The sequence below is a fragment of the Trichosurus vulpecula genome, chromosome 4 (genome assembly GCF_011100635.1).
Source record: "Trichosurus vulpecula isolate mTriVul1 chromosome 4, mTriVul1.pri, whole genome shotgun sequence".
NCBI lineage: Eukaryota > Metazoa > Chordata > Mammalia > Diprotodontia > Phalangeridae > Trichosurus > Trichosurus vulpecula.
Window position 1 is genome coordinate 156333045 of NC_050576.1, and position 15399 is coordinate 156348443.

Consider the following 15399-nt stretch of genomic DNA (forward strand, 5'->3'; position numbering starts at 1 on the left):
AAGGAGAATTCTTAGAACAGGGGCTCTTAAGCTGGAATCTGTGAACTTTAAAAAATATTTTGAAGCTGTGTTTCAATATAATTGGTTTCCTTTGTAATCCTATGTGTTTTATTTTATACTTTTAAAAAACATTAATTCTGAGAAACCTAAAGACTTTACCAGTCTGCCAAAAGGATATATGACACCAAAAATGTTAACTCCTGACCCTCAATGAAGTAGAGAGAGATTTAATAGTTTTAGGGAAATGGTTCTCCAGGATATATCAAAAAGTTAAGTCCTGGTGATTCAGGATTGCTGTCTAGACTTTGTCCTTCTGTCTGATTTTGATTATAGAATGTTGTTCTTGTTCTTGAACCCTATAAATTGTAACTCAAAAATGACTTGGGTAGAGAGATTTTCAAAGACAGCAGAGACCTTCGTCTCTTTGGATTTTTTTCTCTAAGCAGAGATGCTTAGAATAATTTATTTAATAAGTTTGTTTCTGGAAGATTTGCGCTCCAAATGCAGAGAACAGAATTGTTCTTCCACGTGTGGAAGGAATTAGGATTGTTATGCGTCGGAGAAAAGAATTAGGAGCAGTGAGTGGGAGTTACAGGGAAACCGATTTCAGCTCAACATCAATAAAAGTGTCCTCAAGTTAGGGTTCTATAAAAATGGAATTGACAACCTTAGCGGGCTGCTAGTTTCCCATTACTGGAAGTCTTCAGCAGAGACTGGATAAGTAGAGGGTTCATGCCCTGGAAAGAGATGGACTAGATGACTGGTAAGCTACCTTCTAATCCTTTAAGTCTTGTATTACTCAGGCTGTATTCTGAAGGAAAGATTCTAGTGAGAAGAGTCTAAGGAAAAGGAAAGCCACTAGGAGCCATTACAATAAAACCCTAGTGATGGGTGATGAGGGTCTGAAAAGGGGCAGGTGCTGTGACAGTTTGGAAGTTGATGAGATGTGGGGATTTTAAGGAAAAAGTGTCAAAGATGATAGTGTTTTCTAGCCAGGGTAAATTGGAGAATGAGATTGCTGTCAACCAAAATAGAAAAAGTGGGGGAAGGGGAAAGTTCTTTTGAAGAAATGTTTACTCTGAAAATGGTTGAGTTTGAAGGGTTGTTGGAACATCCAACTATGCCCAGTTGGTAGTTCAAAGCATGGCACTGAAGCTCAACTCGAGAGCTCACAGTTGGCAACATTTACTTGGCAGTCCTGCTGCTTGCATGAAGGTAATCACTGATGACATGGGAGTGACTGCTATGCCTAAGGGAGAGAATGTTAAGAGAGCAGAGGAAAAGGTTTTGGGGAATGCCCACGTTTAAGGAATGCCGAGAGAATGAGGAGAAATAGTAGACACAAAGAAGGAAGGGACAGAGAATCAGGAGAAGAATCATGAATGCAGCATCTCATAAGTTGAATATAGCTGGAGGAAGCCACTCAGTTGAGCTGGCTAGGGACATTACAAGCTTACATTATCTAACCTTGACTGGACCCTCATGGTAGCAAGGTAATCCCACTCCTTTCAGAGATGGTTCCAAAACTTTTTCTTTTATCCTCAAATGTTTCACACCCTTTCTCATCTCCCCACTTTATGAACAGCCCAGGACCTTGCCTCTTACCTTACTGGGAAGATTGAGGCTAATTGTCACATATTCTATCTTTCCCTCTTTTCTTTACCTCAGAACCTATTGATAGTATCTCCCACACCTCATTTTCTCCATTCTTTAATAAAGTGACCCTTTTCATGCCAAGGCTAATCCCTCTACGTATGCTTTTGATCCAGTCCTTTCACATCTTTTCCAGCAGATTGACCCCTCAATTATCCTCCCTTCAATCTTCATTTCTCTTTCTATTGGTTCCTTCTCTACTGCCTTCAAACATGCCCAAGGCTTCCCTATCTTGGAAAAAGGACCCTTTATTAGACCCCACCACCCCTCAAATTATCGTCCTACGTTTCTTCTCCCTTTCTTAAAGTCCTAGAAAAAGCTATCCATACTCATTTCCTTTATTTCTCCTTTCATTGACTCCTTTGCAATCTGACCCCTGACCTCATTACTCTCTCTTAATTGCCAAATCTAATGGCTTTTTTCTTAGTCTTTATCCTTCTTGACTCCTCTACAACATTTGGCACTGTTGACCACCTTCTCCTGGGTTTTCACTGGGTTGCTGTCTTAGTTCTCCCACTTGCGACCTTTTGTCTCCTTTGCTGGTTCATGATTTATTTCACTTTTTTCTACTTGTGGGTATCCTCTAAAGCTAGATCCTTGCCTTCTTCTCCTCTTAACTCTCACACCAGGATCAGAGAAGGTGCTGCATTCCATGAGCAGAGCAGAATCGCAGTGGCACAAAGGAAACATGAGCTGTGCAAATCCAGAGACATCTCCATCCCAAATCTTTTAACGGACTATTTGTGCCTGGCCTGGGGTAGAGCCTTCTGAACTTGTATCGGTTAGTTGATTTATGGATTGATTGGAGAGGATGTCAGCGGAAGAAGAGTATTAAGAAGGAGAAAATGGTCAGTTGTATCTAATGCTACAGAGAGGTCAACAAAAATCCACTGCCATTTTATGTGACCTTAAGGTTGACAAGGGGCAGCTAGGTGGTGCAGTGGATAGAGCACTGGGGCTGGAGTCGAGAAGACTTGAGTTCAAATTCGGCCTCAGGCACTTACTAGCTGTGCGACCCTGGGCAAGTCATTTAATCCTGTTTGCCTCAGTTTTCTCATCTGTCAAATGAGCCAAAGAAGCATATGGCAGACCTCTCCAGTATCTTTGCCAAGAAAACCCCAAATGGAGTCATGAAGAGTCAGACACAACTGAAACGATTGAACTAACAACGAGGTTGACAAAATACTCCACATCTCACCTAAACCTCGGATATTGTGGTAGGTACCACAGGTATTATCATTACCATTTTAGAAGTGAGGCAAATGAAGCTCAGATAGGTTAAGTGACTTGCCCATGGTCACTCAGTTAGTAAATGACAAAGGCTGGAGTTATCCAAATCTGGAGTTTTTCTCCCTGTATAATGAAAGAGGATGAGGACTAAAAGAGGCCATAGCATGTGGTTATTTGAACTCAATTGTTAGCACCTCTGGAGACAGCACTTTCAGGAGATTAGTAGAGATGGAGTCTCACTGCGAAGAGTTGAGAGTGCACAGAGAAGTAAAGAAAGGAAACGTACACTACTCGATTTAGAAGCTTGGAAGGGAAGGAAAGGAGAGGGAACACGCTATCTTGGGGAGGTGGCAGGATCCAGGGAAGTTTATTTTTCATTTTTTAGGGTAAGAGAGACCTGGCTTTGTTTACAGGTAGCAAAGCTCTAGCAAAAAGAAAGATGTTGAAGATGTAAGAAAGACAGGGTATGATTAAGGTCACGGAAACGACACTCCCCATTCCCAGAGGTCTTTAAGCAGAGGTAGGATAACTACTTTTTTGAGGAGGCTATAACCTGGATTCATGATTTATTTAGGAGTTCATTTAGATCACCTTTGAAGACCCTTCCAACTCTGCAATTCTATGATTTTCATGATTCTATTTTTCTCCTACCAGACTTACCAAGGATTGTAGGTGATGATGGATTGGGCTAGAGACACTGTTGGTGGATATCAGACATCTGAGTGTCTTGGTATTTTTTTTAAGGTTTTGGTATGTTTTATATCTTCACTACAATGCGTATGTCCTATCTCTAACTCCTACTCTGAGATACGGCTTCTTGAGGATGGAGTGTTGTCTCAGTCTTCCCCGGTCTTTGCCCAGGAACAGGATAGGGTCTTAACTACAGGAAGCTTGCTTGCCTGACAAGGGCATGCCCATAGAGGAACAAATCACTGGGAAAATCCCTAGGGCAGGTGGTGATGGTGGCAAGGAGGCTCAAAGCCCAGGTAATCCTACCTTGATGCCTGCACTGCGGCACTTGCCTACAGCATCAGGTACAGCAGCCCTGGGTGGGTCATACATGGATATGAGCCCCACAAAGCAGAGTTCCGTTAGAGGGAAGTTGACATTGTCTGAATCGAACTGAAAGTCTCCAGTATATGGCTCAGGGAGGTCCAAATAGCAGAATCCTGGAGGAGAAAAAAGGAAGGAGCAAAGTTAATTCAGATACCCCCTCTTCTACATTCTCATACCTTGGCATCCTATAACCTTTCCCAATCCCCTGTGCCCAGCATTCTTCCTTAGCTTTTAGGGTCTTCCCCACCGTCTTCAGGGCCCCACTCCTCCACATCTTTTCCCCTCTTCTAGTTCACTTTCCCCAGCTTCTCTCACCCAGCACACGCTCCCCTAGCCCTCCCAGTTCCAAGTAGGCATCTTGGAAGTCCTTTTGAGAGTCCTCGTCCAACGGATATTCTGTTCCATTTATTAGGATAGTGGAGCAACAGTTTAGGATCCGTTCTGGAGCCCCTTTCATCACCAGCAAATATTTCATGGAGCTCTCATCCCGAATGTGGACCGATACCTAGGGAGAGAGGAGAGACAGTGTCAGGGAAGGAAGATACAGGGCTGAAGAGGAGAGATGCCCTTATCTCTTCTTTTTCTCCCAGACTACTCCGTCCTTCCAAATTCTACTCAAGGCTCGGCCAATACTCATGGGCTTCAGAACAGAAAGAGACCTTAAAGAGCTTCATGATCGATGACAGAGAGATGGGAAAGCTGAAGCTCAGGGAAGAATGATGGTTTGGCCATGGTCCCCTGAATTCTGGCATTCAAATACAGGTCCTCTGACTCCAAATATGCACAAATAAAGCAAAGTAGGCGCTCACCTCCTTTGAATTCAATTCATATCAATGTGACTATGGTTTTTGTTCCCTACTTTGTGTACAGTAATTTGTTGGTGGAGCATACTCAGGCCGGGAGCAGGAAAGAGGAGATAGGCAGCAAGGTATGGGGGAAAGGATGCTGGGCTTGTAGCCGAGAGATCTGTGGTTTGCCTTGTGACCCTGGGCCAGACTCTGAGTCTCTGAGTCTCAACTTTCCAATTGCAAAACAGGGATATTGGGCGGCTAGGCGGCACCATAGTGCTCAGTGTCCAGTCTGGAGTCAGGAAGACTCATCTTTCTGAGTTCAAATCTGGCCTCAGACACTTACTAGCTGTGTGACCCTGGGAAAGTCACTTAATCCCCTGTTTGCCTCAGTTTCCTCATCTGTAAAATAATCTGGAGAAGGAAATGGCAAAACCACTCTAGTATCTTTGGCAAGAAAACCCCAGATGGGGTCACAAAGAGTTGGACATGGCCAGAAAAAACAAATGAACAACAAAAAATAGGATTAATACCTGTACTATCCACTTTACATGGCTAAGAGAAAAGTGCTTTATAATTTTAATAATGCTATAGAAAAATAAGCTATTATTATTCAAAGATAAATAAAGCAGAGTCTGGCCAGCTCAGTGGATATCCACTCAGTGGATAGAGCATTGGGCCTTCCACTGAAAACTGCCAATTCATATCCTTTGACCATTTATTTATTAGGGAGTGACATTTGTTCTTATAAATTTGAATCAGTTTCTTATATATCTTGCAGATGAGACCTTTAACCGAGAAAAGTACTGAAGAGATTGTCCCCTCATTCGTCTGTTTTCTCCCCAATTTTAAGCACATTGGTTTTGTTGAGGCAAAATGTTTTAATTTTATATAATCAAAACTGTCCACTTATCATGAGTTCTTCCTTTTCATAGCTGTGGAAGGTAATTTCTTCCTCGTGCTTTTAAATTGTTTATCATGTTTATCACACAGTTAAAATGTTTATCACATTTTATGTTGAAATCACAAATCCATTTGGCACTTATCTCGGTGTATGGTATGAGACGTCAGCTTATGCCTGACTTCTGCCAGGATGATTATAGGTTTTCCTGGTAGTTTTTGTAACATAGTGAGTTCTCACACCAATAGTTAGGGTAGATGAGTTTGTGAAACACTATGTAACTACAGTATGTTCATTTACTTCTGTATAGTTGTTGTTTGGTCATTTTCAGTTTTGACATTTTGTGACTCCATTTGGGGTTTTCTTGGCAAAGATACTGGAGTGGTTTTGCCATTTCCTTCTCCAGCTCATTTTACAGATGAGGAAACGGAGGCAAACAGAGTTAAGTGACTTGGCCAGGGCCACGCAGCTAGTGTCCGAGGTCACATTTGAACTCAGGACCTAGAGGGAGTCCTTCCTGATTCTTGGCCTGGACTACTAGCCACCGTGCTTCCTAGGTTCCCTTCCTGCATAGCATCTGATGCCTAATCTGTTCCAGTAATGACTTCACTATTTTGTAGTCAGTATCAAATTATTTTCATCATTATGACTTTGTAGTATAATTTGAGATCCAGGCCCCCTTTCTTTCTATTAAAAAATTATTTCCTTTAAGATTCTTGGCCTTTTGTTATTCCAGATTAATTTCTTTCTATCTTTTTTTCTTGCTCTTGAAGTAATCCTTTGGTGGTTTGATTGGTATAGCACTGAAAAAAAATTGATTTAGGTAGCATTGTTACTTTTATGTTGACATGGCCAATCAGGAACAACTGATATTTTCCCACTTTTTTAGTCCTGTCTTTATTTCTCTAAAGAGAATTTTAAATTGCTTTCTTATAGTTCTTGCATGTGTCTTGATAGATAGACCCCAAAATATTTTATCCATTCTGTTGTTATTTCGAATGGAGTTTCTTTTTCTTTCTCTTCTTCCTGAGTTTGTTGGTAGTATACTAAAATGCTGATTATTTAAGTGGGTTTATTTTATATCCTGCAATTTTTCAAGGCTATTCATTGTTCTAATTAATTTTTAATTTGCTCTTTTTTTTGTTCTATGGATAAACCATCACATCATCTTTTAAAAGTGGCAATTTTGTTTCTTCTTTTCCTATGTTTATTCCCTTGATTTCTTTTTCTTGTCTTATTATATAGCTAGCATTTCTCACATTAACCAATAATGGTGATAATAGATATCCTTGCTTAACTCCTGATCTTTCATAAAAATCTACATATCTATGTAATACCTATATCAAATTGCTTGCTTTCTCAGTGGGGAGAGGAAGAGAAGGGAAGGAGGGAGAGAATTTGAAACTCAAAAATTTTAAAAGACAAATATTAAAAATTATTTTTACATGTAATTGGGGAAAAACAAAATATTAAAAATTTAGAGTAAAAACAAGATCATCCATGAAAAAAACAAACTACAAGTTTAACTCAATGACCTGTTAAAATACAAATACTTCATCATCTTATAGTCCCTTCCAGTTGGTCAAATGCCACTCTTTTGATTTTGTTTTGTTTTTTTCTTATTGCCACTTGGAATTGTTGCTTTCTCTTTGGCCCACTCTAATTTTCAGGGTGTTGAATTCTCATGTATGGTTTACTGCCATTTGTTCTGAGCTATTAGTTCTCCTTGTCATTCTTTCCTCCCTACTTGTAGCTTCCTTTAATAGTATATTTCTTATTCCTTTCTTTCAGGTACTCATAGTCCTTGTGGCCAGGATATCCTCGTCTCTGAGGTTCTACTTGGACTTCTCACTATGAAGTGTGCTAGTAATGGAACTACTACTCGAACCCGAGTCCTCTGACTGCATATACATGTCTCTTTCCACTCCACTGTGCTGCTACTTCTCTGTGTTTAGTGCACTTCCCAGAATTCCAAACATTAGAGCTTTCAAGTCAACAGACATGTATTCAACACCCACTGTATGCAGTGGACTATGTAAGATGGGATATATAGACAAAACTGAAACAGTCCTTGTGATCAAGAAGATCACATTCTAACTAAACTCCTGGTCATTTTCATCACTTCTCATTCTTCTCTGTTTCTGAGAAAAGGAAATGCTCCCAATGGAGGTAATGACCTTGACATTCCTTGACCTGATATTGCTTTCATAAGTATTGCCTGATAACCAATTATGTAACTAGAGCCTAATCGTTGTCTCTCGAGTTTTGTCTGTCTGTCCTCCGCTCCCCTTGATCTTATTCTTTTTGTATAGTCTTTCTTGGCTCCATACCTGGTACTTGTTGGTGGAGTTGAAGGGGATCTCTGCCACCTTGGTGTACTTTTCCCTCATCTGACTCACTGAGCCGTAAGTTTGTTCGATGAACTTGAGTAGAGCTGATTCAGAAGCATCGCCTGCTGTTACTCTCTGCCGGGAAAGGGCTGGAGTCACCCCCAAAAGCAGAGGCACCAGGATCCCTGAGTGCCACAGGGAAGTATGGGGCCTACCCATGGAAACAAAGTGATGGATGACTTGGGGAGGAGATGCACATGCTGGACAACAAGTGAAGTAACTGAAGGCTAGGAGGATAGGGCGTTGGAGATACCTTCTGTCACTATGGACCCGATACCTTAGGAATAAGGATATCCTCTTGATTGGGTAGAAATTCGGCTCGGTTACAGAGACCAGCAATTATAGCCAGGGCAGGCCAGGTTTCAGAGTTCTTGTCAAAAGTGTGCCCTGATAAAGAGGAATTTGTGAGTATGTGATGCAAGGAGATAGAGATTTATACCCTGTTTCTCATTTAAATGCTTCTCAGGGCCGTCCGTCTTTTTAAGCCCCAGTTTTTAGGTGTCTACTGTTTTTCCCGATCCTGCCATTCCCTCCCTTTCCAAACATTCCATTCCTCCTTCCTTCCCCTTCCCCCCCAAATGCTCCCAGTCACCAGACTGGTCCTCAGTGGTGTCAGCCTCAAATATGTTCTTGTCAAACCACATGTGGGCCACAGTCATCCGGTTCTGGGTGAGGGTGCCTGTCTTGTCTGAGCAGATGGTGGAGGTGGAGCCCAGGGTCTCGACAGCCTCAAGGTTCTTGACCAGGCAATTCTTCCGGGCCATTCTCTTGGCTGTCAAGGTTAGAGACACCTAGGGTGAAGGTAGGGAGGAGAAGGAAAGAAAAACGAGCTCAGTCTGGTATTTGTCCCCTATGCCTTTAAACCCCAGGCTTGGAGCCTTATGTAATAATAATAATAGCTAACGTTTATATTGCACCCACTATGTGCCAGGCACTTTACAACTGTGATCTCATTTGATCCTCACAACAACCCTGTGAGGCAGGTGCTATTATCATCATCCCCACTTCACAGATGAGGAAACTGAGGCAAATAGAGATTAAGTTACTTGTCCAGGGTCACGCAGCTAGAAAGTCTGAGGTTAGACTTGAACACAGGTCTTCCTAGGTCCTGGCCCATCCGCTCTATCCACTGCATCATCTGGCTGCCTGAAGCACCAGGAAGGTACATTCAAAATGAGGTTTTCAGTGGGAGGCTTTCACACAGTTCAAATTGCTCAAGAACTTCAGAGCATTGAGCCGTGTCTAGTCAGAGCCTAACTAGACATAGGTCATGGAGTACGAAGACGCATTAGAAGCCACAGAGTTGAGACAGAGAGGAGGAAGGAGCTCAGGACACAAAGCTTAGGAACGTGAGACTATAGGATTTAGAGCTAGACATGATCTTAGAGAACATTTAGTGCTTGCCTATAATTTTACAGATGGGGAGATTGAGTCCCATAAAGGTTAAGTTCTTCGCCTAAGGTCACAAAGGTCTTTAATAACACAGTGAGGAGTTGAACCTAGGTCCTATGACTCCAAGTCCAGTGGTCTTGACGGTCCATGTTTAAATACAGAGTGCTTACAATTTTGAGCACTATAGTAGTTTCCGGAAGGAAATACCAAAGAAATGGGAGGAATATATGCTCTGCCTTTCGGGATCTTTAAATTAGAAGAGAGAGACAAGAGCAATACACACACATACACACACACATACACACACACAGACACACACACACATACATACATACACACATAAATCCATACACACACAACACACAGACTGAATAAATGTACCAAAGAACACATAAATAATTCAATTAACAACAAAAAAAAACCACCTTTATTGAAGCACTATAAAGAAATGCCCTTTCCTTTGCTGAGGTAGGAATTAAATTACTGTGGGGGTGGTACTGTAAACCTGTGAGTATTTCCCCGGGGAGAGAAACACGAGCTACATTGAAATCAATCTGGGTAGAACTTTGCATATGTGGCAGATTGATGCCCTGCCCCCAACCCCTGGCTTTGGAAGTTGGAAGTTAGTAGTAAGGGTTGAGAGGGGTCAGGAGCACATCAGCTTAGCGTGAGAAGAGAGTTTTGGGAGATGGGTCTAGGCATGTCTGGGGAAGGTACATCCATGGAATTTTCTCCTAAGATGAGGGTAGTGGTGGGCCGGTTGGTGACCAAGCCAGATGTTAGTTTAGATGGGAGAAGGGTCTATTTATCGTGACTGTTACCGACCAGTTTAGGGATACCTCTCCTGTGAAGTCCTTACTGTTGCTGTTTAGTCATTTTAGTCATGTTCAACTCTTTGCAACCCCATTCGGGGTTTTCTTGGCAAAGATATTGGAGTGGTGTGCCATTTCCTTCTCTGGTTCATTTTACAGATGAGGAAACTGAGGCTAACAGGGTTAAGTATCTTGCCCAGGGTTGCACAACCAGTGAATGTCTGAGACTGGATTTGAACTCAGGTCTTCTTGACCCCAAGCCCAGCGCTCTGTCCACTATGCCACCTGCGGGCCCTGAAGTCCTTGTTCAATCATAGTAAAAAGAGTTCTGGATTTGAAGTCAGAGGACCTAAGTTTAAGTTCTCAGCTCTGCCACTTATTAACTATGTGACCTGGAGCAAGTAACCCAAATTTTCTGGGCCTTAGGTTCTTTCTTTGCAAAATGAGAGGGCTTAATGAGATGGCCCCTCAGGTACCTTCCAGCTCTATTATATCCATGATCATGGGTTCTTGGAAGTATGAACCCTGGCGAGTCCTACCAAGCTGGAAAGGCTGCAAGTACAAGTTCTGACACCACACCTAAGAGCCAATCTAGTTTAGTTTGGAAAGACTTATCACCATAGAACTGACCGCTAGATGATGAAATCTTTTTACTCAGGGCAGTTCATAAAACCACCTATTAAAGATATGGAGGGTGTGTTCTCTCTATTGGTGGAAGGAACACCTACACTGATGAAATAATAAATCATTTACAGTATTCATGTAAGGTATAGCTTCCTATCTGAAGCTTAATAATTCTTTACTCAGGATGTCTTTTTTTTCCAAAAAAAGTCTAGCTTATTTCTCTTAAGTAATGGTAAAATACCTTTTCAAAAGCTCAACCTGGATCTGATGATGCACTAGGGGGAAAAGAAGGTAGCGTTGGGGCCTGGATAAGCCAAGAGTGGTGGTAGTAGGAAAGAAATTTTTTAGGTTATACTTCTAAAGATTTGGGGTGATGGTGAGCAAAGATCCAATAAGATCTTTACAAGAAGAGGAAGTGGTCCAAAAACTCAAATGGGATTAGAATCCAAATGGTCCCTTTTTCTGCTTGGAGTCCTAAAGGTTTGAGTGGCAGAAATAGTACTGGTGTAGTAGGCCAGGAGTTTCATGAAGCTATGGCCCTGTTAAACAATAAACATGGAGAAGATAACACAGCAGATTGTGGGAGGGAGGCAGCAAGGGGTAGGGGGTAGAGGGCTGGACTTGAAACGAGAAGGGCCTGAGTTAAAATCCTGCTGACAAGATGACCAAGTAAAGTAGTGTAGAGGGAGAAGAGGGCCCAGGACTGAATGCTGTGGGACATCTATGGTTAGAAGGCATGATCTAGATTAGGATCTAGCAAAGAAGACTGAGAAGAAGAGGTCATATATGGCAGAACTAAGAGAGAGTAGTGTCCCAAAAACCTAGAAAGAAGAGCTTATCAGGGAGGAGGTGGTGATCAGCAGTGTCAAAGGCTGCAGAGGGGTCTAGGAGAATGAGGATTGGGAAAAAGCCATTGGATTTGGCAATTGAGGGAACAGCAGAAACTTTGAAGAGAGTAGTTTTGGTGGAATGATGAAGCCAGATTTTAAGGGGTTAAGAAGAGAGTGAGAGGAGAGAAAGTGGAGTCATCTATTGTAGATGCCCTTTTTGAAGAATTTAGCCACAAAGGGCAGAAGAGATGGTGGTTAGGATGATATACTAGGGATAGAGGGATCGAGTGAGGGTTTTTTTGAAGATGAGGAATACATGGGAATGTTTGTAGGCAGTAGCAAAGGAGCCAGTAGACCAAGAGAGATTGAAAATAAGTGATAGAATGGGAATGATCGTGGAGGAAAACTGTTGGAGGAGAAGGAAAGGAATGGGATTGCTTGAGCAAGTAGAGGGATTGGTCTTGGTAGGGAGTAAGGCCACCTCATCATGTGGAGACAGGGTGAAGTAGGAGATAATGGCAGAAGGCATTTGGGTATGTGACATAAGGAGGAGGGCAGAAGGGGGAGCTATTAGTGAATGGCTTCAATTTTTTCTGTAACATATGAAACAGGGTTATTAGCTGAGAGTGTGAGTGGAGGAGGAGTCATGGGAGATTTGAGGAGGGATGAAAAAGTTCGTAAGAGCTGCTATAGAGAGTGGAATAGTGGGTTGATGAGGGAAATATACCACCAGTAAGGGCTCAGTTCAGGTTGCATAACATAAATTTGTAGTAGACCCGATCAGAGTGGTTCTGTGATTTTTCTCCAATTTCATTCAGTACCACATTTGTAGGAATGAAGGTGGTAGATGGTGGAAAGAAAACAAGGCTGAAGCTTTACTGGGTGTATTTGCCAATACGATAAAGGGGTTAGGGATGCAAAAGAAGAGGGCAATCTAGAGTTGAATTAGTTTACTAAGGAGTCAAGATGGGGAGAAGAGGATAGAATGGCTAGTGCAGGAGAGATGGCCTGGGAGAGAATTGAAAGGTCAAGGTACTGGAGGTCATGACGCAGACAAAGAGTAGGGTTTGGTAAGGGAAAGCAGAGCAAAACCAATACTGTATTTCACCACATAATCACTGCCACTGCATAATCATTGCACCCTGTTTTTTTAGTCCAAAAATTGGTTTATAAACTTTCATCACACAATCAGTAAGTCAGTCAGTCAAAAAACATGTTTAAGGGCCTATTATGTGCCAGGCACCGTACAGCTCTGGGAATACAAAAAGAGCAAAGGATAATTTCTGCCCTCAAGGAGTTTACAATCTAGTGGATTGTCCTCCTGATTCCCACCCTTTCTAAACTTCGAGGCCTCTGCACCAGCTCTTGTCTGATAATCCAGTTATTTCAGGTAAGGATCAAATCTGAAATATGTGGAGTCTAGATACTCAAGCAAATGGTTTCTTTATCAAGATACAGAAGACACTTTCTCAAGCAAAAGCCCAAGAATGAATGGTGAAAGCAGCTTAGTCCTCTGACCCTACCTAAGTAGAAGTTGAAGACTTCCCTGAATTCCAGGATAGCTCAGTAACAAGCACCTGACACTTGGTTGCTCGTGAATTATAAACTTTGTGGGACAAACCCAGTGGGAATGGGAAGGATATTCCATGGAGCCTGGGGACATAGCCTGATGGATCTATAATGAGAGGGACTAGGAGAGATGGGTCGCTCTAAGGACAACCACTTTCCAGCTACTCCTTGTGGTAACAGAAAATAAAGAGAAGGATTTGGCCCAATCCCAGCTCCCCATCAGAGGGTCAGTCATTAGAGCCAAGACTGGGGAACCACCAGAATTGTAACATCATAGGTTCATATTGTTTTTTGTTTGTTCTTCATTCTTGAAGAAGACCAAAGATATCAGGAGGGTGATGTATTTAGAGCTGGAAGGGACCTTAGAGGCGACTGAGTCCAATTCCTTCATTTTAAGATGAAGAAAGTAAGGCACAAGAGAAATTAAGTGACTTGCCCAGGATCACATAGTAATGTCTGAGGAAGGATTTGAACTTGTCTTCTTGACTCTAAGTCCATTTTGCTATGCCCAACTTGAAGTAGAGAGCTCGTATATGGTGGTTGAACTATAGAAGTGGAGAACCCTGAAATGTTTCTCCATAGGCCCTATGGATAGAGGAGACATCTGGTTGTCACAAGTCTAGCGGGTTGGATCCAGATGAAACTACAGCTAATTACCTTGAGACTGTACCCCCGAAGTGGGACCTCACCCTTTTCCCTTAGGTAGAGAGGTAAGTAAAACGAATCATTTCAGAAAGGAGACTTTCTGGAGCACCGCGTAGGGTAGCATAAAAGAAATATCTTCGAGCAAAATTGTATTTCACATAGGAAGACAAACTTCAACTGGGGAAACTTCCAAAACCAAATGAAAACAAAAAAGCTGGTTTGCTAATGAAAGATCTAACAAAGAAATATTTAGATAGACTAGGAAAATGAGATTTTAAAATATTTAAGAAATTGCAAAAGAGTTTAAACATAGATTGAGAATTGATAAGAAAAGCTCATTGGAAACTAAACTGTGTAAGTATCACTGATTGTCTCTTGCTGGACAGATGTCCAGCTTGGTTGGGCTTGACTTTGTAGCACCCACTGGAAACAGTCCTTCTCAGGAACACCATATAAAGTCCCACTGAATCTTAGAGTTGACTTTCTCCCCAGATGTTTAGGGAAAATCCAGTTTTGCTCCAACCTGGCCCAGCAAAGGGTATTGAGAGGAGTCGTAGTCCCAGATTTTACTGGGGGAAATGGTGGTTTTACTACAATCCCACTACTAAAAGGTAGGGAGGAATTGACGTGGGAAGCAACAGTACAGTTGCTAGTTGTCCCCAGACATTGAATCAAGCATTAAGACAGAAAGGACTCCCAAATCAAGTATGTGAAAAGGGGGACCTAGGAATTATGCCCCCAAAGTCACTAGACAGTTCATACCCTTTGACCCAGCAGTGCCTTTACTAGATTTATGCCTCAAAAAGAATACAGAAAAAGGGAAGGCATCTATCTGCATTAAAATAGTTATGCCAGCACTTTTCACTGTAGCAGAGAACTGGAAACAAAAAGGTGTCCATCAATTGGCTCAAATTATGGTATATGAATGATGAAAGGAATGGATTCAGAAAAATCCTGGAAAGACTTGTATGAACAGATGCAAACTGAAGACAGCAGAATTGGGAAAACAATTCAAACAATTACTATACTATTGTAAAACAAAACAAAACAAAACTTTTAAGAGACTTAAGAACTTTCATCTATGCAGGGAACAATTTTAACTCCAGAAAACTAATGATGAATCATGCTTCTGACCTCTTGACAACGAAGTGATGGACTAGAGGTGCTGAATGAGATGTCTGTTTTCTCACATGGCCATGGTGTTGATATATTTTGCTTGATTATATTTATTTGCTTTAAAAGAGGGGAATTTGTTGCTATTGCTGGTGTTTAGGTGAGGTGAGTTATCCAGGAGAGTGGAGTAGTAACAGTGACCACCTTCCCCCTGCTCCTCAAAAAAAGAAAAGATAGAAAAGAGCCTTAATGAAACAATTATAAAATACAGATATGAGAGAGCAGAAGAAAATTCAGAAAGAGCCACAGGCTATCAGGACGATAATTTGTTTTATGGTTAAAAATAAACCACAAGCTGTACATAACTGCATACATAAGGTACTATACCATAGTGTT

General features: G+C 41.7%; 1 protein-coding gene across 3 annotated transcripts in view; it reads right to left on the reverse strand.

The window, feature by feature from the left end:
* The window catches only part of LOC118849162 (sodium/potassium-transporting ATPase subunit alpha-2-like), a 68145-nt gene that overhangs the window by 23147 nt on the left and 29599 nt on the right, over nucleotides 1-15399 (reverse strand). For all 3 annotated transcript variants that reach the window (XM_036758242.1, XM_036758243.1, XM_036758241.1), the window contains exons 9-13: nucleotides 8611-8809; nucleotides 8296-8405; nucleotides 7959-8093; nucleotides 4255-4444; nucleotides 3880-4052 (exon numbers count right to left, since the gene is read on the reverse strand). In XM_036758242.1, coding sequence (XP_036614137.1) covers nucleotides 3880-4052; nucleotides 4255-4444; nucleotides 7959-8093; nucleotides 8296-8405; nucleotides 8611-8809 — 807 coding nt within the window. The remainder of the gene's footprint in view (nucleotides 1-3879; nucleotides 4053-4254; nucleotides 4445-7958; nucleotides 8094-8295; nucleotides 8406-8610; nucleotides 8810-15399) is intronic.